Raw genomic sequence first — 26,160 nt, forward strand, 5'->3', positions numbered from 1 at the left:
AGTTTAGCATTAGAGCTCCTGCTGAGGCTCTCCTGTACAGTGACCCCAAAATGCCACTCCAGTGATAACTTTTAGAAGTATATTATATAATTAACAGAAATAGAATTGTGACCAGGGATGGTGTGGAACCCAAACATCATTTGAAGTGAAGCTGGACCTCGAGCACTACTGAAGAGCTGTTACAAGAACTGTGTTCAAAGCCATTAAAATACCCACTGGAAACACCAGAGTCCATTTGAACAATTTATTAGTATCCTCTTTTTTTACAAGTTTTAGAAAAAGAATCCCAGGATTTTGCCTCCTGTGTGTTTTCGTCTCGCCTCCTCATGGTCCATGATGCCAGCTGAGGTTGTCAGTACAATATACCTGCCAAGAGAGAGCAGAAGGTCAGTTTATCTCCCTGTTCCAGGCTGCTGCAACCTGACAGCACCAACTTCATCAGTGTTACAACAGCAAGGCCTGTTCCTGTAACAGGCCCAACACAGTGGGACTGATTATCAACAGTGCAAAAGCAGCTTCTCTCCTGAGCACAGCTCTGCAGCACACACGGGACACTGACACACTTCTGTTCCACAACTATTTGCCTCTTTCCCTGCACATTCCCACTGGGCAGTCCCTGTCCAGCTGCTGGACAGGTTTCTAGCCCAAGTCCACTTCTATCCTGCACAGATGCTGCTCCCCAGTGCAGAACACTGCCTGGGGCAGTGTTGGCCACTGCCAACATCTGCACTGTTAACACACCTCACCCAATGTCTGAGAACCTCCTGTCCCACTCTAAATACTCTTTAACCCTCCCAATGACAACACAGAGTAGCTACACGGGGCCAGCTGAAGCAGGAGTTACTGCTGGAGCTTTAAGAACTGGAACAGCACAGAACTGTTAATCAATTCTTCCTCTGATGGGACAGACTGGCTGAGGCCCTGGAGACCCTTCCTGCTCTGCCATCTGGTGCACTGGGAATTACAGCTCTCAATTCCACACATTTTGTGAAGAAAAGATACATTGCATAGTAGTAAGATTTCCTGTGTTGTGGAGGTTTGTTCAACAGGGGCTCCAAGTCCCTCATCACTTCATATGTGATTAATGTGCACAGTCTGGACAGGTGAATCCAAGTGAATTCCACTGACCTGGTAACTTACATAACTTCTTCCCCATTTAAGAATGGCCATTCAGAAAACCAAAACAAGTATGAGAAAATCCTATTCCATTAAATTGTGAAATGGTGAAACAAGGATTTTAGCAAAGCCAAGCAGAAACAGATCCTTGCTTAGCAGTGTCCCTGTAAAACTGGTTTAAAAGGGCATTTATATGGAGGATGGATTTTTACACTGGAATTTAACTCCAGGCTGTTCAGAGGAGAAGGTGCCAGGTGAGTCTAACTCAGGCAGTTTGTGAGTGAAACATTTTTACACACAACACACAATTGACCCCCCTCATACTCACCCAAACTGACGGGAAGGCAGCAGGTTGTTCTGCCACTTTTCCAAATCCTTCAGCTGCACATCAAATCTGGGACTGATTACACCACACTGTAAGAGAGGATTCCATTACAAACTGAAGAACTTTATGGATTTGCACATGTGTGATCCAGCTCCCTGCCTAAAGGGCTTCACCCAGTGCTGTCACACACTCTGTTACCCACAGCACCAGTGATGCTTCCTCCCTTGCTCCCACTGGGACCTCCATCCCTGCTCCTGCCTCAGCCTCACCCCTGCTGCTCCCCTGAACAGCCCTGAACTGCTGCTGAAGCTACACCACCCACTGATGCCCACACCTGGGGAAGCACAAAAGCAGGCTGTAACATCAGCAACATTCCTGGGATTGCTCGGGGATATTCCACCTCTAACCACCACACACAGTTAGCACAAAAAACCCCACGTAGATTTTAACCAGGAAGAAATTAACACATAACTGGAATTTTCAAGGTAATTGTGTTACTGACCAAGACCCCAGCACCACCACCAGTTACCTCACTGGCTCCAATTATCTTAACAACTATCCAACACCAACCAGAAGCACACCTTCCTGCACTACACACATCTTCCTGAAATAAACAACTGTTCCCTTATTGCAATCACTGAGAGAAGCATTATATCCATTAGCCTGGAAAATCCATATCATCCTGGAAGAGTTCAATGAACACCACCCTCAAACCTGGCCTTTTATTACACACACATAACACTGTGTCCACTGTAATTACTGTGTCTACTGTAACTGCTACAGCAACTTGGGGGTGTCAGCATTATCTGCCTCACACACTCTGCAATTTCAGACGGCATATTTATTCATCAGGACAGCCCCCAACACACTCTGGCCAAGACATGTCTTTTATTTCTTTATGAAGAGCCAACTCTCACAGGTTGGCTGTAAACAATGATGCACAGCAAGTCACACAGAACTACACAGCTCAGCAGTTTGAGACATAAGCATGGAAGAATTTCCAAAACACACACAAATGCCTCATATGCCCCAGGAACCTCACAGGCACCAATTAATGGGACATTCAACTTTTCCTCACTGCAGGCAAAGCCCCCCTGGCAGCAGGAGAAAGGTTTGTCTTCTCCACATCTGCAGCTATCAAACATCAACTGGAAACCAACTCAGCCCCTGTCTCTGCAGACAAGTCTTCCAGACAGCTTAAACATCAAAGAAACTGGGAAAGCACCAGGTAGCCACAAAGCCTTTGAACAGAGAGAAATACACAGCACGTGCAAGCAGCCTTCCCTGAAAGCATATCTCACACAGTCAAGAGTTTAAAAGAAATGTAATTAGTGACCCATGCCACTTTGAATGCAAATTAACCATCCTTTTAACTGATAACACCCATGCTACTCTTATTTACTTGGATTCAACAAATACACCTCCTTTACAAGCAGTTCTTTTAGAAATGGAGCAGACAAATATGACATTTTAAAAAAACTCTTCTTTAAACACTTCTTTAGAGAACTGAATTCAGGAAGACAAATCCTACCTTGTTGAGTCTGCCTGTGAGGTTGACAACAATCTTCCCAGCTCTGTGGTCATCAATAATCTCGAATTCACCAATGTACCCTGCAGCAGACCAGCAGACAGAGACACACGTAACACTTAGCTACAATAACACAACCAATCAACTATGTTGCACCAAGTTCAAGCAGCTGGATTTCCATGGTTACCGCAGCACCCGGACTCGGGGAGCGGGCGGGACTCACCGTGCTTCATCATCACGGTGAGGAAGCGGACGATGACCTTGGAGCACGGCCGGATGAGCACCTGGCGCTTGCCTCGCTTCTCTGCATTGTTGATGCTTTTGAGAGCATCGGCCAGAACGTTCATGCGCACCATGGTGCCTGGGGGAGGGAGGGAGGGAGGGCACACTCACTGCACGGCCCCCTGAGGGGCACAGCACACCGAGCAGCGCCAGGGCTCGCTGTACAGCTGAACCACCCAACATGGCACAAACCTGCATTAAACCTCCAACAGCACTCTCGGGCTAAAGCAGCAAAGCCAGTCACACGCTCAGCGGTGATCAAGAGTCACCATAACACAGTACAAAAACGTGGCTTTATCAAAGCACACACACGATTTCAAAACCCAGGCACCATGTCAGCAGTGTGACAGCTCCTCAGGTAAATCAGTCTGGCCTTAAAACCCAATCAGCACCCAACTGCACAGCACCAGTGCTGGGCAATACCGAGATCCTACGTGGTATTAAACCAACAGATGCTGCTCGGCTCACTGCTCCGCAAAAATCCTGCGGGATGCACAGACACAACGGCCCGCCAAGGACAGCCGGCAGCAGCTCTGAGGCTCGCCAAGAGGAGCCGCGGAGCAGCCCCGGCACGGCAGGGATGACTCGGCACCGCCGCCGCTCCCACAGAGCCCGGGCGCCGCCAGCACGGTCCCGGCGCTGCCCCTGCCCCGGGGCACACGAGGGCTCTGCCCACGGGGACACCGACACCGCTCCGGCCAACTCCCGCCCGGCCGCCGCCGCCTCCTCCCGGCCCGGCCGCGCGATCCGCGCGCCCCTCAGCGCCCCGGCCCCGCCGCTGCCCCGCGCCCTGCCCGGCCCGGCTCCCCGCAGCTCCGGCCCGGCCTCCCGCCGCGCGCCCTGAGGAGCGCGGGGCCCCGGCCGGGAGGAGCCGCCCCCCGCGCCGCATTCCGGGGGCTCCGGACGGCGCCAGGGCCGGTGCCGGCGGCTCAAAGCGGGCCGGGCGGGTAGCGCGGTGCCCGCTGGGCGCGGCGGCGCGGGCGGGGCGCGCTTGGGGCGCGGATGGCGGCGGGACGGGGCGGATGCTGCGCGCCCGCGGCCCGGCCCCACTCACCGAGAGCGCGATGGCGGAAAAGGAAGAGCCCGGGCCGCGCGGGCTGATGGGAGGGCCGGCGGCGGGAGGAGATATCGCGAGACTTCGCCTCTCAAGCCTGGCCTTCCCCATTGGCCGAGGCCGCGCGCCGCACTTCCGGAGCGACGACGCCGCCTGGCTGCCATGGCAACGGGGACGCTCAGCTCGCGGACGGAGGGGCACGAGGGACAAAAAGCTGCGCTCCGCCGGGCAGCGTGCACGGATGGAACCCCGGCCCGGGACAGGAGCGGGGACACGGGGACAGCGCCACACGGGGCTGCGGTGAGCACAGCCCCGCTGAGGATGGGCTGTGCCGGTAGTGAGCTCGCACTCCGAAGGGGCACAGGGCACCCGTGGCGTTCTCCACTGTGGGGAACAGAGCTGGGGACACCGCGCCGTGCCACCGCCCCAGCATCTCCCCACCGACAGGCACTTCAACCCTGCCCACGTCCCCTGCTCCACTGAAAAATGCATTGACACCCTTCTCTGGTTCTCTTTAGTCTGTATTTACCTGCCCAACAGTTACAATAGACACTGAAGTGAGTTCATTTAAAACAGTAAACTTTTAAAACATTAACACAGGTTTTAGCTTTTTAAAGAAAAACAGTTCAGTTTTAAAAAAGGAGGGAGAGATCATAGAAAAGCACAAACAATTCAGGCTTATTTACAGAGTCAAACTCAGCATATTCATTGTGATTTTGTATACAGACAAACATTCATAAAACCAAACGTGCTACAAGGCTCCATGACAACAGCAGTTTCCAGAACAATCAGCTCTTAAGGTTACACACACCTTCACTCATTTTCTACATCTCAGTGCAATGAGTTCACACTACAGCTAGATAACTGAACACAGATTTATACACTCCAGACCCCTACTGCACACATTCTCAGGCACACGCAGCCAAAGGAAGCAAACAGATCAGTGAGACAAGGAACCACTTCTGCCCCCATCTGGGATGTGGGCCCCAGCCACGGCCACTCTCACTCTGCCAATTGTCCTCCTGCCACGAGGATCAGTAGTAACAAGCCTCCAGAACTGCCTCTCACACTTGCTGTAGCCACAGTTAATGACCAGCAAATCTAACACAGTCACAGAAACACTATCAGGCATTACAGCTCTGCTGTTGGGGGAGTCATGCCCAGGGTGTGTTTGATGAAGACACTTAACAAGCTCCACACATCAAAGAAGAGGATGTCTCAGACAGGATCAGCTCCAGGCTGCAGAACCCTACTCAGCACAGCAAGAGACAAACCCACAGCAGCTGCTGGAATGACTTTTTCACTTCATCAGGGAGCCAATTAAAAAAAAAAAAAGTCAGTGAGCAATACAACTTCTATTGTCTTAATTATACATTAATTCTCAAAACTGTTCCCAAGAAAACCTTCTACTAGAGTGAACAGCAGTTAAGCCTTCATTCATTCTTCTTTTCCTTGTGCTTGAGAAGTTTGTTGATCTCCCTTTTTGCCATTCCAATGTACTTCGTGATGATCCCATGTTGGTTTAGTCCAGGAAACAGTAACAAGAAGCTTACTAAAGAGGAGAAGGAGAAAGAAAAACCAATTAATACTCCCTTAACAAGCTTCTGCCACTCTGCAATTCTTTGCTTCCCTTAAGGCCCATTAATTGCTTGAAAAGAGAAAAACATAAGCCTGCAACAAAACCAACCCACCAGACTTTATCAAACACTACTTCTAGCAGTCTCAATCCATTTCAGGCAGCAACAAGAGAGCTCCTGGTGTTTTGCATGCCCACACTTACCAATAAGGTAGGTCAGAAAGAGATTGTGAACTTGCTGTCCAATCCAGGCAACCACAGCAAGAGTGAAGACCATGGTCATGAAGTACTGGAAGTGAAAAGGGCAGAGTCAGCACAGACCTGCTGGGGATTCTCCCTTCCCTGCAGTGTTTGGCAGCACTTCAACACTTCACACTAATGTGAAGCTTTCTGGCTCTTCCCACGTGATACCTATGCACAGGCATGTTAAAATTAAGATTACAGGATATGTGATTGTCTATTCTCACTTATTTTCAGACCATCAGCTGGCCATGGTCACGTTCTTTTTTGTCCAGAATCCCTCAGTGCCAGACTGTGCCATCCCCAGTGCTGCACCCACACTGGTGTGGGACAGTGCCTCAGTACCTCATGCACCAGCTGGCACACTACTGAAGATCCAGGTTTTTGGACAGTTTGTGCACACTCGAAACAGCTTGTTTCCAAAAATTTATCTATCCAGAGAAATCCAGCCTTCCTTTATCTAATTATCAAGGGTATGCTCCTGAACTACACAGAACTGCAAGTTTTGAAGTTTAGTATCTTGCACTCCAGGTCTGAATGAATGTGTGACCAAGACCAAGTCACAGCCTGGAGTGCCAGTTGTTGGTTTGGAGTACCAGCTCATTCAGGCACATGTTTGCCAAAATACTTCAGACAAAATCTTAAGACAACAGAGATTAATTCCTAGCACTCAGTACCATTTTAGGCTTCTCTTCCTTCAGAGTGAAGAGGCGCTTCCACCAGCCAACAATGCGGCGGCGAGCTTTCACCAAATTGCTGCAGATCTCATGAAACCTCTGCTGCTGCTCCGTGGTCCTTTTATTAAAGGGAGGGGAAAAAAAACCAGAAACAAGAATTCAAGATTTAATTTAAGATTTTAAAAATCCCCCATGGCATTTTGCCAGCAGTAAAAATGTACCCAGTGTTTACCCCAGCATTTCCTTTCCTTGATACCTTACTGAGCACTGCAAGGAAGTGCCCATGTAATTTTCCTGTGTGCTGACTGTTAATTAAATTGACTCCCTGACCTTAATCTGCTCCAGTGTGATACACACAAATAATGCTTATCTACATAAGAACATTTATCCATTAGTCATCCTAAAGCATATACTTTAAAATTCACCTTTAACTCAAAATGTTGTTCAAATTAGGTTCTTCAAGTTGCTGCTTGTATACAACACTTGCTTTTTTCAAATCTGTTTCAATCACAATCACACTCTCTGCATTACTCTCTTTTATCACATTTACTACTGCTTTTTTCCAAACAATCAGTACTCTTCCACACAATTCAACTTTTCAGTATATATTATCCATTAATTAGTAAAAACTAGTCTAGCAGGACTAATTAGCATCTTTAATGGAGAGTACAGAATGTGCCTACTTCTTAAAAAAACCTGATTTTTTTAAAATCTGATTTTTCCACAAGAAAAGGAACAATAAAGGTATCTTGTAGTAGTAGTTATCTTCCAGAAAGAGAATGAAGAACATGTTGCTGCTGTCCTCACTTCATGTATTATAGAGATTGCTGACTTCTCACTACAATGACTCTACAAATTAACTACTTGATATCCACAAATCAGATATCCATTTTGATAAAGATCACAATTACACTCAATAAACTTTCAACTGAAGCTTTCCTCACCACTTATTAGAGCCAAAGATTCGAGGAGCAAGAGCAGGAACCAGGTAATCAGCCAGGCAGAGGAACATAACCAAACAGGAGACACCTGAGAGAACTGATGGGTCCAAATAGTAGATCATCCTGCAGAAAGAAGAGAAATTATTTCTGAGTGCTCCAACTGCTCAACACTAGACATGCTTGGTCACTTCTTCAGACTGCTCAGAGCTTCCAGACCTACTCTCTTGCCTAACCTCAAACAAAATTACAAATTTACAAAAAATTACAAATTACAAAATTACAAAAAAAGTCTTTTTCTCATAATATACCAGATAAGAATATGCTACAAGCAAATAAGGTTCAAAGTTCAGTAGAAGTAAAATTTCGTCATTATTATTCTCTCAGAAATAGATCAAGAGTGAACTTAACACTGATTAAGGGATGAGTGAGTGAACACATGAAATAACCAGGTAGAGTAAAAGCTCTTAATTTTGTTGCTCAAGTCACAGAACCCAGATCCACTAGAGGCTGTCATTTGCTCTGTCTCTCCTGGCAGAGCCAGCCAAACCTGTTCTGGACAAGAGGCCACCAATCTCCACTTCAAGCAGGGCTGCATTCTCCATATTCAGTCTGCCATCACTCAAACACAGCAGAAGGGCAACTGGGTAAGAAGCAGCTGATCTCCTAAGTGTCTGATAACACCCAGCTGGGCCCTCTGCTATCCCACTGTGCTTCACAGAACTTCCTGAAAACTGAAACAGTGGAAGCAAAGAAATGACCCAGCCCTTGGTGGGGCTGTTCTGTGCATCTGCAGAGTGCTCCTGCAGGGCCATGTGTTCTGTTCATCTGCACAGCCACACTGTGCTGGGTGTTCAAGGTCATTTTGCTGAGTTCAGAACCAGAAGCAGTTCTGCATTTCCACAAAGTATTACTCAGCACAAGATCTTCCCTCCTATAATCACAGAGTTTATAACAGAATACCCTCAACTTCACACAATTACTTCTTTTAAAAGTGACTTTTCAGTTTCCATTTGATTCCCACCTTCGTCATCTCCCCTAAAAGCAAAAAAATTTATATTAACCAAAACACCAATCATCCCTGCCTCACCTGGTTCAACATTTTTTGTAATTTCTCTCCTCATTGCAGGAACAGTTACAGCTGGCAAACTGCAGAGCTGGCACAAACAGCTGCCTGTGCAAGGCAGCCAGGTCATCTTTACTACCATGTTACATGAAGGCACATCCAAATGCCTCCAGCACCTCCAAACAGACAGGCAACATCCTTCCACCCTGCTGACTGAAGTTACCTGCAGTCCTCCCTTTTCTCCTTTCTCAAAAAACATGACAAAGAATATTAAAAACCCTAGTTGTGTAAAAAAACCCCTGAACTTATCCTAAACCCACAGCAAAGAGGCAGAATAGGAGATTGTGCCCTAGGGAAACAAGCTTTCTGTAAGGATACTGCTGGTGGTGGGGCGACCAAAGGAGATCATGAGATCTGAGTAAGAAGCAGGGGACAAAGAATGAGGGCAGAACATGAATGCACCACTGAAGAACATCCAGCTGAGCACAGTAAAAACCCCAGCAACTACTGCTGGCAAACAGCTTTTGCAGAAACCATTCTGAGCAGGATGTGAATCACGTTACTTCCTGCTTTCATTACTTCTGGTTTTACTTTCCATCAAAGTTCACACGTTTTAAGAAAAAAGAACCTAGAGTAAAAACCTTTCCATTAGACCTCTCCAAATGTCTACTAATTTTCCTGATAGGTTTGGAACCAGCCATGAAGATGCAGTGATGCTGCAGGCTCCTCCAGAAGGTACTCACAGGAAGGAGAAGGAAACAACACTCATCAGGGCCAGAGGAAACCAGGCTCGCTCCCAGCGCAGGACTTTATCCGTCATCAGGATCACTTCTCCCCATCCTTGCAACTGCTCTTCCAAGCTTGCAGTCTCAGCTGCCTACACAAGGAGAGAAGAAAACTCCTTTAACTAACCAGAGCATCAAATTAATTCCCACAGAGAAGTAGCTTAAAAAAAACTCAGTGTAATAATTAAAGATCCCAGCCACAAATCTTTCTGAGTGATTAAATCAGTAATAATATTTTGTACTAATTATGACATTGTAGCTGTGATGCCTTTAAATAGCCAAGATCCTACCAGCATGTACAGGCCAAACAATACCCCTCCCAGATTCTGCCAAGGTGTTTTCCCCTAATCTCCCATTTACCATACCCCATCCCCCCAGACTAGTACAAAGTCAGGTTTTAAAGCCTCTAAAGTTTTCAGTGTCAATGACTGGAAAACTGTAATATGAGAACTGTTTAAAAATAAATGTATTTTCCAAGACAACTCTACCACATTAAACTGAAGCTTTCTAGCTGCTGTCCAATACCAGTTTATTATGAGGAAAATGGGTAAAGACTCAGAATCCACAGTAAAGGCATCCAACTGATCACAGCAAGTTTTCCCACAAGCTGCCCAAGACAGCTTTGTGATTCCTGCATTGCTCCCTACACCTCTCCAGCAAGGAGGCCCCACCTGGGCTGCCACCAGCTCGCTAAGCAGCTCACCCGAGGTGCTCCACACTTAACAGAGCTCAGCAGTCTGCCCTCAGGGGGAGACGGCACCTCAGACATTACAAAACTCAGTAAACCGTGAACAGAACCGAGTGCTGCCGAGCAGTAAGAGGTGAAAAGCCATGAAGACACGCACGTCTGCCGTGCAGAGCCAACAGAACAGGTTTCACTTCAGCTATGTGTTACACTTAATTCCAGTGAGAACTCCGCCGCCACTACAACACCACCACAGCTCGTGGGCTTTCCACAAACTGCGGAGCCTCGCTGGAAGCTCCGAGCTCCCGGAGCCGTTCCCTGCGCCCAGCCGGGGGGCGCAGCCCCTTCACGGCTCCAGCCTCTGCCCCTGCACGGGCTTTTACAGCCATTTGCCCATTCCCCACAGCAGCCGCTTACCAACTGAGGCATAACTATAAATACATATAGCCGTGTGTTTATTTAACTATTCACGCGTATCCTGGCACGCTCAGTTAAGCCGAATCACCCGACGCGCGCCGCTCTCCGGGATGGCTGCGGCGCTCGGTGCCGCAGCGGGAGGCTGCACACACACAAACAGACACGAGCGCTCGGACAGACAGACCGACACGGACAGGCACAGTCGGGCCGAGCGCCGCAGACCGCGTAACGCCAAGCGCTGCCGGGGCTCCGGCCCGCGAGCAGCAGCACCCGGCCCACGCGCGGCCCCGAGCCCGTCCCACACCGAACCGCGTCACGCAGCGCGGGGCCGAGCGGCCCCCGCCAGCCACCGCTGCGGGCAGGGCAAAGCACAGCAGGGCGGGCCTGGCCCCGCCGCCGCCCCCAGCAGGCCCGAGCGGCGGCCGCCCTCACCAGCTGGTAGACGCTGTTGTTGTCCCCCTCCGCCATCTTGCGCCGCTCCCGCACCGCCGGCCACGCCCTCCCTCACCACGCCGCGCCGCCGCCTTTTATAGCCTCCGCGGGCCGCCTGATCGCTGCGATTGGTCAGCTCCGGCGCCCCGCCGGCCGCCGGTTGGCTGCTGGGATTCGAACGGCGCGGGGCGTGCGCGCGCCCCCCTGCGCGCCGCAGTGCGGCTGAGGCGGCGCCGGGCCCGCGCCGGGGAGGGCGGCACCCCCCGAAAAGTCGCGTTGGAAAAGAGTTCTGAGTCCAGCCTGCGAGCGAGTGCCGCTTTGTCAGCTGCGCCACGGCACTGAGTGACGCACTTCGGGTCTTTCCTTAAAACACCTGCAGGGGCGGTGACTCTACCGTCACCTCTACCCTGTGCCGCCCGTTCCAGTATCTAATCACTCTGAACAAATTCTTCCTTATGTCCGACCTAAACCTCTCCAGGCTCAGCTGAAGACTGTGTCCCCTTGTCCTGTCCGTTGTTTCCTGGGAGTACAGCCGGCTCCAGCCCCCACTGACCAGGTTCCTGAGGTGACCCCGAGCCTCCCTTTGTCCCCAGTGAACACCCCCGTCTCCCTCAGCGGCTGCTCCTCACACCGCTGCCCTTCCCCAGCTCCCTGCCCTGCCCTGAGCTCCCTGTGTCCCAAATAAACACCCCCGGCTCCCTCAGCCGCTGCTCCAGCCCCTTCCCAGCCCCGTGCCCTGCTCCATGCCCTTTGTCCCCAGTGAACACCCCCGGTTCCCTCAGCCGCTGCTCCTCACACCGCTGCCCTTCCTCAGCTCCCTGCCCTGCTCTCATCTCCCTGAGTCCCGAATGAACACCCCTGGTTCCCTCGGCTGCTGCTCCAGCCCCTTCCCAGCTCCGTGCCCTGTGTCCCGAATGAACACCCCCTGTTCCCTCAGCCGCTGCTCCTCACACCGCTGCTCCAGCCCCCTCCCCAGCTCCATGCCCTGCTCCATGCCCCGTGTCCCGAATGAGCACCCCCTGTTCCCTCAGCCGCTGCTCCTCACGCCGCTGCCCTTCCCCAGCTCTGTGCCCTGCCCTGAGCTCCCTGTGTCCCCAGTGAACACCCCCAGCTCCCTCACACCGCTGCCCTTCCCCAGCTCCGTGCCCGGAGCTCGCTCCAGCCCCTCGGAGTCCGTTCCGAACGGGACACACCGCCCGAGGTGTGCCCTCAGCAGTGCCCAGCACTCGGCCTATTCTGTTGGTAACATCAAAGTGCAGCAAAGGTGTTTTATTGCCTTCAGAACTCGTGGCAGCATGGAAAATAAACACAGGAGAAAGGCACTGGGATAGAAATATTGTTTCTGACTCAGCTTTCTAAATGCTTCAGGCACGTGAGGTCATGAGCGTGATCACCGTGCCCAGGGTGCCACGCAAGGCTATAATGAGAGCCAAGAAAACACCTCGGGCACCAAAACTGCTCTGGCACCAGCTGGAGGGAGACAAAAAAAGAGGAGGACTAAGGAGGACAATGTAAAAGCAAACACAGGTCTGTCTGAACGGATTGGTCTTTCACAGGGTGCTTCTCACTCACCCGAGAACTTATGTCAAGAACAGATTCCACACTGAATAACTCAAATTCATTCACATGCCACTAAAAGCTAACAGTATTTTAGTGTAACTTTTACACTTATAAATGTTGGAGTTCACTCTCAAAAGCTGTAATTTTACCACAGCAAAGCTCACATAAAAATTGATTTCATAAGTAAGCGATGATGCCAGCAATAATTTTATTAGTCTTTTAAAAGAGTATGGAGCCATAGAGGCATGAACTCACAGCAACCTTCCAGTGCCTGAAGGGGCCTACAAGGAGAGGGATTCTTCATCAGGAACTGTAGTGACAGGACACGGAGTAAAAGATACAAACTGAAGAGGGGAAATTTGGGTTAGATATTAGGAGGGAATTCTTTACTGAGAGTGGTGAGAACAGGCTTGCCCAGGCAGATTCAGTGCTGGGAGATGTCCCTGCCCATGGCAGGGGTGTTGGGACTAGATGGTATTTAAGGTCCATTCCAACCCCTCTCCATTGTGTGGTTCTATGATGCATTACAGTTTCCACAGATATTTGCAGTGCCCTGCAGCAACACTGCTCTGGTCATCAGACAGCTCCTGCTTTCATCCATTTATGTGATTCTCACCACAAAAACCCAAGCACTTACCGATGAACAAGCAGGCACTGCCATCATCTCCAGCAAGTTTTTCAGGTGCCCTTGCAGCTTTTCTCCATCCCAGAGGGCCCGTGCAGGTGCCTTTCCCTCCTATTCCGTGTTGCTCCAGACCTCAGAGGGGCAGGTGAGCGTTGCTGGGTGCCCTCAAGCCCAGAAAAGCCAGAGAGGCCATGGAGCACAGCACAGGGCAGGGCCCCCCACCTGCCCACCCCTCCCTCGCTGAGCAGCCAGGCCAAGTGAGGCACCACACAAAATTAAAAAACGTGTATTAAAAAAGGCATTCAGATTCCATTGCTACATCTCAGCCATGGTGTAGGAGGCGGAGGGTCAGCAGCAGCTCAGTACCCCCTGCACCTCACCTGAGCTACACCCAGCTGTTCTGCTTGCCTCAATGCACGGCACAGACCACGCTGCAATGGGATCAATTCTGCCTGCACCAAGATTCTCTCTTAGCAGATGCACAGAAAATTAAATCCCCAAGCGGGCTTCAAAGCACCTTTAAAAGGGGCACTTAGAACAGGCACACAAAGTTTTCATGTCAAGCCTCCACCCTTTCAGCATACCCAATACACATTCATTATGCTATTAATAAAAAATTAGCCTGATGAATGGCAGAATTGCTCTAATCAGCTATGCATTTATGTACACAGCAGTAGTTTGTAGCTAATATCTGTAATTTCTGTGAAATTCTTTAGCTAAAGTGTTAACAGTATGCTCACAACTTCACTAAAGAAAAAATGCATTTTATAATTTGGGACCACATTAGCAAACACACAGATGGCAGGTGTCCTCTCAAATATCTTTCCTAGTCAAATTCTTTAATGCATAAAGTATGTCTGCTAATTTTAGGAAAAGCTTGACAAAAAAAAAAAGGGAAGAAAAAAAAGAAAGCAAAGAAACCTTTGAAGTACTTGAGTGCACTAAAACAGAATTACTAATGTACCAGGCACAGAACATATTGGTGAATAATTGAAGTAAATTAACCTTAAAGACTACAGCACTTAGAAAGTGCTTCAATTTGGGGGACTTGGGTCTTTTGCAGACATTTGAAAAATTAGACAAAACATTATTCTATTTAAATAGGATAATCCTTGAGGGCAAAACCAATTGTTGCAAAGCAAAACCAGACCATGAAGTTCCTAAAAATACAAAACTAAATTCTGTTAACTGTATAGATCTGCTGCATTTTCCATTTGTTGTATTGACTGTGCCATTATCCTACCAAAATAATCTAGGACACCACTAATGACTCCAGTTTAACACATCCCAGCAACCCATCTGGCAGGGCCATGCTCACATCCTGGCTTTCCAGAAGGGGAGAAGGAAGAGAGGCAAACAAGCAACTCGATTTTCAAAGGGCATCTCAACCATGAGCCTACAGAACTGTGAGGGGGTAACAAAACTGCTGACCATAGGTGGAATTTGGCTTTGAGAAATCATTTTATAGCATGGACCCTTGGTTAATATTTACTGAGGGTAAGCTGCAGGCAAAAAATAGCCCTCAGCTGAACTGACTTGTACAGCTTCAGCTGGTTTGTATGTGTTCAGAGAGGTGATTCTAGACTGCATTATTCTAGGTGTGCCTCACTGCAGAGAAAATATACACCAGTTCCTCTGAAAATAAAGGAAGTGCCCTTCTGTCTTTGGAAGAAGTGTCTTTTAAGAGAACGTAACTAACACAGTCTTATTTACTATGCAGGATGTGTGAGCAGAACCTGAATTTTAGGTTTCATCAGGACTGTACCAACCTCCCATACTGTCAACATTTCAACATTTCCAAGCAAAATGTGTCAGCACACAAGCCAACAGTGACAGTCCCACTAACTCCTGCACATCTGAGCTGTCTCCTTTGCATTAGTTATGCAAATTTAAGCCTCTGGAGAATCCTGCTCTAATTTGGGGTTTGGTTTGTATTTGTTTGTATCAGGCACTTTATTCCTCCCTGTAATTTTCACAACCACACAGTGTTGCACAGAAGGAAATTAAAAACACACATTCTTTTTTATTTTTTAAAACTTTATTAAATTACGCAGTAAGAACCCATCTCCACACAAGTGTTTCATTTCTGGATGGCAGAGGTATAATACATGAGCCACAGGTGAGTGCATTACCCCTCCCTTCCCCCCAGCTTCCAAGAAACAAAACAGCAGGTACAACACACTCCTGTCACTACACTTCTCCAACAGATTGTTCATAAGGTCATTTTTAACTGGAGAAAAATGAAAAGGACCAACAGTGTCAAGTGTCCTGTTCTGCATGTGAATGTTCTTCACTGCAACATTCCAACAGCTTTTCCTGGGGTGCCGCAGAGGGTCAGGAAGCAGTGGCAGTGGAATGCGTTTGCACGGGTACTGTTAGATGCAAAGCCTGTGACTTCCCTAGAGGTAATCAGGCAATCAGAGTGCAAGGAAGGCCATATGACTGTTGAAAACTGTTACACTTCAAAGTGCATGTCCACAAAAAGTTGGCAACGGAGGAGAAAGTGAATTCTAAGACCTACTGCGGAGGCAGAGCAGTCAGCATAGTGCAAATACTGAAAGGAACAGAAGTTTGCTGGCATTATCCAAAAATCACCAGCCAAGCTTCCTACTCAGATGAACTGCTGCAAACCCTTTCAATTAAATTCATTTTATGCCAGTAGTGGGCTTGGCTCAAATATTTTAATACTTGGATTTTGACTGAAAAAATGCTGTATTGAAAGTGTGGTTTTACTCTGAAAAGTGACTAAAATGGCATTAAGGACCTTCCCACTTTTTCAGCAACTGTCCATAATGAATTCACCAAGTTTGCAAAAGAGAAACTCTCTATACAGAGCTACAAAGAATTTATCTGGGTTCAGAATGCCAGGGTGCATTTCTGCTTTAGCTATCAGCACCTTTGCAGTTCTGCAGTTGTAGCTGAATTCTGTGGGGTTTGTTTCTCTAAGAAAAGGAAGTTGCCTTTTCCTAAAGGTGTCCTGCTTAAAAAATAAAAGAAAGTCTTTCAGACAACCAGGAGACAAGCAGGACCTTGATCCAAGGAAGATGATGCCATTTTTAGTGAGACTTTTCTGACCATAATCACACTTTGAGAACTGATTAAAAAAAAACCTTGGTGGAAGATTCCCTATGGATGCATTACTGAACAGCCATCTATAGAAGAAATATGGCAAAGGAAAATTACTTTGCAGAAATCTTTACAGATCTAGTTGAACAAAAATTTGAGAGTCCTTCATTTCTTGGATTATATGGTATACCCCTGTGAAGTGAAGCACTAGAATTTACAAGTGTGAACTAAAAGGATTAGAAAAATGAAGTAAAAAGCATATCACTCTACCTCCACCAGAACATCACTTTATTGTTTATCTGTCATCAACAATGTAAAACTCTACTAGATACTCTATCCTGGTTTTTAAAAAGGTAAAGATTACATTGGATTAGCTACGTCGTACGAAAGAAACTACAGCAATCACAGTAGAATGAGATTGGAGGGACAATTTGAATTACAAAAAAGTGTACACTGCAAGCAGAGGGAAGTGCACATTAAATCAAATGCCTGTAGGAATCATTACTTTTAAATGCACAGTGACAATTTTGAGAAACTGTACATAATAGAATCACAAAAATGACTTTAAAATAACCAAAATTACATTTTGCATTTGACCATCCAACTCATAAGTAATCGTTGATGTTCTATATTTTCAGTGCTTTTGGAGAAATTGTTTACCAAACAGAATTTAAGTTGTTAATTTGACTAAACTGTGAAGTAGAAGGATTGAAATAAAAAGTATATTGGAAGTACGCCTAACCTACAAGAATAAGCCAAGAGGGGTGTATGCAAGGAGAGGCTGGGAGGGAGGAGTGAAAGGAAAGAGGAAAGGGAGAAGAGAACAAAGGCTTTTTCTTCTATCTCAGAAGTTCTTCCAATGCAGCGTGTATCTGATGTACAGCTCTTTGCTTTCAGTCCATTTCTGAAGTTTACATTTTGTAGCCTTTTCCCGTACTAACTGGTCAACTCAACCAGCACTGCTGCCACAGAACAAGAGGAACAAGGATCTGAATGCATCAAATCTGCCCTTGCTGTGATTTCTTCATGGCCCCATTTTTCTGTTTTTCTTTGAACAGGGTTCGGTGTTTCCTGAATTGTTCACAGGGTCAGGTGGAATTGAGTTCCAAATCACTCTGCCGTTTGTAGCATCCTGATTTCTTTCTGCAGCTGACCCCCAGACACGTTTGCAGTTCTTCCGTAGCAGAAAGACAAACCGTGTTGCTCAAGCGGTGAGCTTTCACCCTTGACCGTGGGGGTTGCAGACCATTGTGTTTAGCGTATCCCTGAGTGCAGCTATCCTGCAGGATTCACTTCCCAGTGCACCGAGATTTCCTAGGTTTCCTCAGATTAAGCCCCAGTATGCATCACCACCGACTGTGGTGCGGCTACGGATGCCTGAGGCCGAGTTGATTCTGGTGGATGTCTGACCTCGCTGAACCAGACCGAGCTGCTGTCTCCCTACTCATACCCAGGCAGTCCAACCTTCATACAGCTGAGCCAAGTTATCTAGATTAGTTGCTTCCTTAATCACAAAGTCAACCTATTAAAAAGGTCAAACAAGGAATTAAAAATAAACTAGAGTTTTAAAAGTGTTTAAGTGATCTTAGAATTTACTGCTGAATGCCACCTGCAAATGTTTTATTGAAAAAAATCTGAAATAACTGTAGACATAACTTTGTGCAGTCCACATAATTAACAGGAAGCTCTACTGCAAAAAAAAAAAAAATCACATTATCATCTCATTCACAGCCCCTATCTTGGCAGTAGCCACACCATTCTCAAATAGACATGGACAACTGTGTCCCCTGACTCCGTTGCCCAGAGACAGGAGTGTGTTATGTTAGTGAACACAGAAGTCCTGTCCCTTGGGCAGCTGTACAGATCTCGTGCTCTCCCGGGCTATCAGCTGCTATGGAACAAATGTTAGCTCACTGACAGACAAAAGACAATTTTATCTGATTCATGGCTTTACAAAAACGTCCCATATGGAAAACAAAATCATATGACCAAAAAAAAAAAAAGCAGCAATACAAGGCAGCAGCAACCTTGATTTGCACTGCAATAGCTCCCATCCCCAAAGGAACCCTCACTCACAACATGATTTCAGCCCTGAAGGCACACTTCAGCATACACACCTGCTAATTAGTGTGCATTTCAAGCAAGCACCAGTACTGGAACTTCATTTTCAACTCACCTGTTCAGCCACAGACATTCTCCTGTTGGGATCCACATCTCGGCCCTCTAACTTGGCTTTGACCCGCTTCCACACGCTAACTGCGTAGGAATTCCTCTCCTGCACAGCTACAGGTACAAAACAGAGTTAGTGCAGCTTGACATTCCTGCACAGAAACCCGCTGAGGTATTTTTTTCTTGCTGTCAGTGGAAGGGTTGTTGGTTTTTTAAGGTTTATATTTACCTTTTCCTGTTTTAGGGTCCCTGGCTGTCTTTTTGGGACTACAAGCAACACTTTTGCCAGTTCCTGGGACTGTGTTTGGAGGAGTATCTGCTGATGTTGCAAGATTTTTCTGAATTAGCTTTCTTGCATTCTGTGACATCACCTCTGGCTGAGTTTTCTGCCCTGTATTGCTACGTACAGCTGTAAAGAAAGTTTAAAAGTGCTTAAAGTCTTCAAAATAAGAACATATTATAGAGGCATGAAAAAGCACAATTAAATGCATATCAAATAGACCTATCAGTTTTTCAGAAAAAAATGCATTTTAAATTCTGCACCAGTTTTCAATCTTTCCATTTTTAAATTTCTTTCACTTCATAAACAAGAAGTTTTATTCCACTGCTAAGAATTTATTTATATTAACTAAATTGTCTGCATTCAAAGTTCAGTAAGAGCTATGATCCCTTCTCTAATATCAATTCCTTATGGTTTCATGTTTGTGTCAGTATTACCTGCAGCAAAGGTTGGCTGATATGTAGCAGCTGAAGTTGGGCTGGAGCATTCATTTGCTGTATCCGTGACTAAGGGTGATGCAAACCCCACCAGATTATTGTAGACACTGGGAAACATAATGGAGTTGGTAAATACTCATGCAACTACTTGACTTACTAAAAACCCAAAAGTTAAATTAATTCAAATTTTGCAAGAGGATTTCTAAGAAAATCATCAAGTATGTGCCCCTGATGTGTTCCTGCTACATAAAAGCAGGTATGCAAAATGTCTTTTCTCACCTGAGACAAGGTAACTCTTACCTTTGGCTCTGTGTTTTAAGTTCTTTCAAGGTGGGAGTTATCTCCTGCAGCATTTCAACATGTTCCTGACTGCGGACTTGACCCATAACCTGAACTAATGTAAACAGAACTGTCTGAATATTATCTTGCCATGATTTATATTCACCCAGGAACTGCCTAACACTGTTCTCATAGGGAACATCTTCACCATCTGCCAAAGCCGCTTCTTCATCCTGTAACCAAGATGTGCAAAAGGTCAACTGCTATATTTTGGCTAAGAGAATAAAGTGGAGATTTCAAAGCCCTTTCAGTCCTTCAGTTTTTCATCTGATTACAAATAACTATAATTTTCAGTAGTTACATATGAAAAAATAAATTTTTAAATTATAAATTTTTTTACAGATTTAGAACCAAGAGAATTTATAAACACAATGTTTCAACTGCCAAGAGAGAGAAAAGGTTCAGTTCAACCAAAGCCTGCTAAGGCTAATGCTAGAAAGTTTTATGAATTCTTAAACATGAACTTTATGTATTGAACTCCATATGCACAAACATTTTATTATTTCTAGACACTTTACAAAGCACATAGCTACAACTGTTATTTTGCTTAAACTGTACTGACACAGGTTTGAGGAATAAATTTAACGATGTTTCAGGCATACCTTTGCCATAGCTTTCAGTAGATGCTTGACATCCCCAAGCTGTCTGTTATGACCCGTGAGCACAGTTTTAATACTATCCACCAGATTCTGAATTGTTTCACAAACTGTTTCTATTTGCTGTTCTCTTTCTGTTTGTACTGTTCTCTGTGTAGATATCTCCTGGCTCAACTGCTTGTGAGCTGAGTGAAGCCATTCAGAGCTGCCAATAGGATGTTCGAGACCAGTGCCCTAAAAATAACAGAAACATTTCTTTATCTGTACCCAGAGATAAAATTCACTTGCTGTGTAGACAGCACTGCCAAGTGTTTAACTGACAGCATCAACTCTGCAGCCACGCTCCATCTGCAGGCATACAACACTGAGAATGGAAGACAAAGCTGAGAACTCCCTGCAGTGATTCTGAAGGCTGCATGCTTGCTTTGCCCCATGCTCACCACCCTCTGCAGCAGGCGGAGCTCCAGGTCGGACACGGAGCTGTTGAACTGCGAGGCAAAGGAGCACATCTGCTGGCAGCGCTTGAGGAGGTCAAACAAGGCAGTGTCCAGGTTCAGGGCTTCTGCTGTTCTGATACGTAAACTCTCAAAGTGGATGATATTACTGCAAAGGAAAGTGACCTGAAAGTCAAAGCAAGAGTGAGAAAAATTATTTCACTTCAACTGTCTATTAGACTAACGGTGTTTTTTTCACGTGCTTTGAAGTGAGGATTTTAAACACACAGATACTGCTCTGTTACAGTAGCAGTATCATCCCAGGGTCACCCAACCCTGCAGCAATTCTCACAAAGATTATTCCTATTGCTTTCAAGTAGGATTCCCAAAAGTATATGGTTATTTATGTTTGCTCTTTAGATACAGAGCAGAAAGATATCTTCTACATAAACCTCAAGTAGGAAATGAAGAGTGAACACACTCATGGAATCAAGAGTACTGTACTTATCCATAGTACCTGGCTTGCTCTTTGACTTTCTTTCAGTACAAGGTTTCTTCTTTCAGCAATAGTGGCATCAAAATCTTGCAAGACTGGGGCCAGTGCAGGATTAGCACCTCCTGCCCATTTTAAACGCTGCTCAATACTTGCTTCAAGTGCTGCTAATTTCTCCTGCATTGGGAAGAAAAAAGCCCATATAGATAATTCATACTGATATACAGCATTCTAAGCCTGACTTCAAATAAATTGTGCATATATAACACATGCACACTTTTTATGCCATATATGTAAAATACCATGGCATTCATGATTAACAAATGTTAGTTTATGCTTTTTAAAAGTTTATTTCCAGTACACATCACAACTGGATTTGATTGTTATATATAGTCTACCTGACTAGACTTTAACTCGCCAAAAAAAACCAAAAATAATCAGATTTCTAGACTAAGAATTATATAACATCATCGGAGTCCCTCCATTATTTTGCAAATAATTCAAGAAATTATTATAAACAGTACCTATGCAACTAAAAAAGGAAATTAAAATTCAGGAAGCTAAGCAGTATTTAACAACAAACATTCTGCATTACTGGCACCAAAGAAATCTAAAGTACTGCACAAAGCCACAGTACACAAACCTTAACACAAAGAAGAATAAATTTGCCCATTTCTACAAAAGGAAGTTGGACATTTAGCTATGAAAAATGATAGTAAGGATGATCTAAGGCACACAGACTTAAAGAAAAGGAATATTAGTTGCCTTCAGAAAGAAAGGGACTTTCACAGATTTGTATTTTTCTTCAAACACATTTACTGCTATTCCAAAGAACATTTTGGATGAGACAGCAAAATCAAACAATACAACAGGATCCATCAGACAGACTGAAAGAGATCAATGACAGTACCCCCACATTTGTGTAAGACAGCAAGCCAGACAACATAATGTGAAGGTGGCAGATGATGTGCAGTTTGTTTTAGCAACATTTCCATGTGGTGCTGAAGAACCCTCCCCAAACACTCCTACCTGGACCGTTGCAATGGAAGCCTCAATCTGACTGAGCGCGTGAAGTTTCTTTTTCATGTTGGTTAAAATTGCAGAGCGAGGTGGAGGAGTGACAGAAATAGCCTGGGGGCGACTGATGAGGAGATCTTCATGCTGCCACTTTAAGAAAGCAACAGCGACACTTGATTGTCAATATTGATCAGCACAAAATACTTTGCATCACAAACAGCAATTCCAGTGCTCTGGTACCCTTTATAAGTAAGGGCACTTAAAAGGGTTGAGTGTCAGACAGCACCAGCACAGTTCAAGGTCCTAAATCATTCAAGAGCATTAAATTATACAAGTAGTTGTAAATGATGTCTTGCTGGCTTGGATGTTTATACCATTAATCAGGCCACTAATTTACTAGATGTGATTTACACACATCTTTTTAATCTAAAGGAAAAGCCATCAATATTCAGAAATTCACTTGTGATACCTTAAAACAAAGATAATTTTGCTTATCGGTGTAAAATGCTTTATTAACTGACCTGGAGAAAGCCTTGTCCCTTATACAATTAAGATCACTGATAGTACAACACAAATGGATACCTGTGTAAAGGTACACAATGGTATTTATCTAAAGCCTCAGAAGGGCATTTTTCAGGACTGATACTGCTGCTATTTGTATTTTTAATGAAGCAAAGAGTGGAGAGAAGACAGTCAATGCATTAAAACTTTGAAGGAAAGGTACAAAATGACATTCAGCACTTCATACCCTCTATTCTAAGCCATCTCCTCCCTTAAAGTCATAATTTGAGAAAAAGGGGGAGAACAGGACAGCACTGCTGGTAAGAAAGCCAGAGAACGACCTATTTTCTAAAAACCTACTTAATGGCTATAGAAAAAAATTACATGTATCGATTAAAAAATGTATATGTTGCAGAATTTGCAAAAAATTAACTAGTTTTCCAAAAAAGCTAGTAGCAACACTGCTCCTGATATATTTACAGCATAATTACAACCAAAACAACATATTAAGTCCATTAAAATACCTCAGAACTTATTCAACAAAATATCATTGTTTGTTGTGCCCAGACACTGTAACTCAGGCTCGTTTTTCCCAGAGCCAGTCCGGAATCCCCAGCCTGTGCTGGGCTCTCACCTGGAACATGGCAATGTGCAGCTGCACTCTCTGCAGGCTGGTCTTGCACGAGGAAATGCTGGTTTCCAGCCTGCGCACCAGGTCGTGCTTCTTCCAGGCCGTGTCGTAGGAGCTGGCCAGCACTGTGGCCCTGTTCATCACCAGCTGTGAGAACTTGCCAATCTGGATGTTGTGCTCCACGGCTTTCTTGCACAGGTCATCCACAGAAACTTTGCTCTCTGCTCCAAAGTCTTTAGCCTCTACCTGAGCTATGATATCGACACCCAGAGCGCTGATGAAACTGCACAAGGTCAGTCCCAAAGCTTGATTTGGAAGGCCAATTAAAAGCTGCCTCACAAAGTCTGCTGTAAAAGCCTTAATTGGCTTGGCCATTTGATCTTCACTAAAACAAGAGTTCCTGTAAAGGGCCTTCACATTGACGATTTGAACAGGTCCATTTACTGCATTCTGATCTTCAATTGAACTGATTCCTTTTAAAGGGAAAGAAATAGTACTTTTGTTATAAACAAAACATTTGATGCATCCGGAAGTATAATACCCAAATTACAAACACAGCAAAAGCACAGGAAATCAGTTTTAGTTTCTGCTTCCTTACCACATATCCAGGGTAAGATACAGCAAAAGTGACCACTTTATGTTCTTCTGAACAGGATGAGAAGTGGAGAAAGGCATACTGAATATCTGATAACATTTATTTACCTGACAGTGTCTTAGAAAAGGTACCACAGAGCCTGAAAAATTCTTTAATTGTTTGCAGTCTCTTCAGAAAGAAAATTTCCTCCAGGACTTGCCGATTATTGTCATCATCAAAGAAGTTCACCTGGGTGCTGCGGGCTTCCCGAATTATGTCAACCTTACGCCAAGCAAGAGGTATCTCCATCTTGTTTAGCTGAACAACATAAAGGAAATTAATTAGTTTGGGTTTTTTAAATGTTTCCTAATTCTGACTCCAACAGTACTCCAAAAAGAACAAATCCATACCTTTTCAATCAATAAACCAAATGCAGTTTCCACTTGAGCAAACATTCCATCAAAAGCTACCAAAAGCATCTGACCAGCTGACATTTTGGGAGTTTCATCTACTGAACCATTTCTTGGCTGAATCAGTTCACCATACTGAGCATGAAGTACTCTTAACAGGAAAAAAAAGAAAGAAAATTTACATGGTTTTGCTTAGTCCACAATAAACAGAATTTTCTTAAGCTGATTCCACAGGTTCACTGTACCACTGATGGACTCACCACAACTGGCTCCAGGGAAACACCACTTGAAGATTTTGGTTTGTTGTGGACCAAGCACCTACACAGAAATTTACTGTCCCACATTACAAGACGCATAAGTCTTTGTTTGCTTGGTGCTTTGTCTCATTTTGCTTTTTTAATCAAGTTACTGACTCATTAAGCAAAAGCTGCTCAAACCTCCTGATAAGGAGTGCCATGGTTACAAGTTCTCCCTTTCACAGGTTCCTCCCACAAACTAATGAACAAGTTCCTATTTTTAGCATCCTTTCACTTCAAATACAAAAATCACAACTATGTATTTGGAAGAAATTGACTACCAAAAGTCAGTTTTAAGCAGATGTAAGTGTAAATTGCCACAGCTCCATATTTCTGTGTATGTGGATAAAAACACAAACATGCAGAGAGGAAACAAGAGCACACTCTATACCCTGCACTCTGCTGAAGGCATTCTTGGGCAAGAAAAGTCTGTACATCAAACAAAAATTAAACAAATTAATGTTCTTCAGTCTTCACTCTCTCACACCTGAACTGAAAAAAGGTGATTTACCTTGCAACATCAATGTAATGAGTGTGTGTCTCCTCTTCTATACCCATAGCAGCATTTCTTAAGTAGGCTTGAAGAGATTCAACCAACGTTTGCAAAGGGACTCCATCAGTTGTTTGCTCTATAAGATTATCCAATTCATGGAGCATACTTTCTAAAGTATACTCTCCCTTCATTAAGCACCTAAGTGCTTCAGGGAAAATGATCTGCCGGAAGTTTGAGTTCAATTCCTGTTGGGAAGTAAGTATGAAAAGGTAAGAACTTTTCCCCCTCAAAAAGTATCACGTGCAACATCTTTTGTCATTTTAGTACTACACCACCATGCAGCAGACATAATCTAAAATATAACATGATGGTGGTCAGCCAAGAGTCAGAAGTCTGCTCTTGGATTAACTTTGAAGAAATCAGGAATACATTAAACCCTGCACAAAGCCAAAGCTTTGACATCCATGTAGCAACAACCATCTCCACGGCACCAGCAGCAACACCTGACAGCCATCCTCAGCAGAGGCTGGGGGGCACAGAGCTCATAATTTGTGAATTGGTTTCATCAAAGTCAGCTTTTCTTTTCCATTACATAACTATGAACAAACTAAATAATTTACTGAATTTATGATTTGCTAAACTGATTAGACTAGACAAAGGAAAAGTAGCAGAAACTTTCCAGGTAGTGATAATTTTACCACAGAAATCAATGCAGGGAAGAAAAACACTACCTTAAGTGGCACAGAGCAATTTCCCCCAAGCAGAATGCAGGAGAGGCCTAAAGGCAGCTACAGAAAGAACCAACGTGCTCTGTCTCCAAAAGGAGATGAAACACCAAAAAGACTGGTTATCTTGACTGCCAAGTGAGCAGGAAGCTCAGTGAATACATTTTATCTAAGAGCTCACAGGGAGGACAATGTGTGGGTGAAAGATCCCCACTGCAATGCAGTGAAACTGCTGCCATGCACATTTCTGAAACAGTTCTGAAATGTTACAACTTCAAAGACGGAAAAAAATAAAGTGATGAAAATCCAAATGCACTTATGCAGCTTGAGAGGAAAATATTTCTCAAATACAATACAATGGAACTAAAAGCCTCAAAAATCTATTTTACCAGC

General features: G+C 45.1%; 3 protein-coding genes across 6 annotated transcripts in view; all 3 read right to left on the reverse strand.

Annotated features, from left to right (window-relative positions):
• Positions 1-230: 230 nt before the first annotated feature.
• Positions 231-4,430, reverse strand: RPS15A (ribosomal protein S15a). Of its 2 annotated transcripts, none has more exons than XM_064390262.1 (5): positions 4,306-4,430; positions 3,193-3,330; positions 2,973-3,052; positions 1,445-1,530; positions 231-366 (listed from the first exon to the last, which is right to left on the reverse strand). In XM_064390262.1, the coding sequence occupies exons 2-5, from the start codon at positions 3,323-3,325 to the stop codon at positions 273-275; spliced, it is 393 nt and encodes a 130-aa protein (XP_064246332.1). In that variant the 5' UTR covers positions 3,326-3,330; positions 4,306-4,430; the 3' UTR covers positions 231-272. The 2 variants fall into 2 exon arrangements, with proteins under 2 accessions (XP_064246332.1, XP_064246333.1); XM_064390263.1 differs by lacking the exon at positions 4,306-4,430 and adding an exon at positions 3,444-3,467.
• A 375-nt stretch (positions 4,431-4,805) lies between these two features.
• On the reverse strand, positions 4,806-11,278 carry ARL6IP1 (ADP ribosylation factor like GTPase 6 interacting protein 1). Of its 2 annotated transcripts, none has more exons than XM_064390095.1 (6): positions 11,122-11,278; positions 9,546-9,679; positions 7,743-7,862; positions 6,799-6,916; positions 6,086-6,170; positions 4,806-5,857 (listed from the first exon to the last, which is right to left on the reverse strand). In XM_064390095.1, the coding sequence occupies exons 1-6, from the start codon at positions 11,155-11,157 to the stop codon at positions 5,739-5,741; spliced, it is 612 nt and encodes a 203-aa protein (XP_064246165.1). In that variant the 5' UTR covers positions 11,158-11,278; the 3' UTR covers positions 4,806-5,738. The 2 variants fall into 2 exon arrangements, with proteins under 2 accessions (XP_064246165.1, XP_064246166.1); XM_064390096.1 differs by lacking the exon at positions 11,122-11,278 and adding an exon at positions 10,690-10,716 and having other exon boundaries at positions 5,642-5,857.
• Positions 11,279-16,643: 5,365 nt separating this feature from the next.
• The window catches only part of SMG1 (SMG1 nonsense mediated mRNA decay associated PI3K related kinase), a 58,500-nt gene continuing 48,983 nt past the window's right edge, over positions 16,644-26,160 (reverse strand). For both annotated transcript variants that reach the window (XM_064390952.1, XM_064390951.1), the window contains 13 exons: positions 25,061-25,287; positions 24,254-24,404; positions 23,972-24,161; positions 23,273-23,742; positions 22,150-22,287; positions 21,145-21,297; positions 20,634-20,813; positions 20,200-20,427; positions 19,559-19,770; positions 19,259-19,365; positions 18,771-18,950; positions 18,549-18,655; positions 16,644-17,894 (listed from right to left, as the gene is read on the reverse strand). In XM_064390952.1, the coding sequence (XP_064247022.1) occupies positions 17,817-17,894; positions 18,549-18,655; positions 18,771-18,950; positions 19,259-19,365; positions 19,559-19,770; positions 20,200-20,427; positions 20,634-20,813; positions 21,145-21,297; positions 22,150-22,287; positions 23,273-23,742; positions 23,972-24,161; positions 24,254-24,404; positions 25,061-25,287 (2,421 nt within the window). In that variant the 3' untranslated portion in view covers positions 16,644-17,816. The remainder of the gene's footprint in view (positions 17,895-18,548; positions 18,656-18,770; positions 18,951-19,258; positions 19,366-19,558; positions 19,771-20,199; positions 20,428-20,633; positions 20,814-21,144; positions 21,298-22,149; positions 22,288-23,272; positions 23,743-23,971; positions 24,162-24,253; positions 24,405-25,060; positions 25,288-26,160) is intronic.

Source organism: Passer domesticus, chromosome 15 (assembly GCF_036417665.1).
Source record: "Passer domesticus isolate bPasDom1 chromosome 15, bPasDom1.hap1, whole genome shotgun sequence".
In the NCBI taxonomy this organism is placed as follows: domain Eukaryota; kingdom Metazoa; phylum Chordata; class Aves; order Passeriformes; family Passeridae; genus Passer; species Passer domesticus.

Excerpts from the sequence above, each read along its gene's own strand:
- ARL6IP1 (XM_064390095.1), bottom strand. The coding sequence starts at position 11,157 with ATGGCGGAGGGGGACAACAACAGCGTCTACCAGCTG. Across the intron at positions 7,863-9,545 it reads GTTGTTTCCTTCTCCTTCCT|GATGATCTACTATTTGGACC; the intron begins GTGAGTACCTTC and ends TTCTTTCTGCAG. Across the intron at positions 6,171-6,798 it reads AGGAAGAGAAGCCTAAAATG|TACTTCATGACCATGGTCTT; the intron begins GTACTGAGTGCT and ends TTTCACTTCCAG.
- RPS15A (XM_064390262.1), bottom strand. The coding sequence starts at position 3,325 with ATGGTGCGCATGAACGTTCTGGCCGATGCTCTCAAAAGCATCAACAAT. Across the intron at positions 1,531-2,972 it reads TCACAGGCAGACTCAACAAG|TGTGGTGTAATCAGTCCCAG; the intron begins GTAGGATTTGTC and ends CCTCTCTTACAG. Across the intron at positions 367-1,444 it reads CTGCCTTCCCGTCAGTTTGG|GTATATTGTACTGACAACCT; the intron begins GTGAGTATGAGG and ends CTCTCTTGGCAG.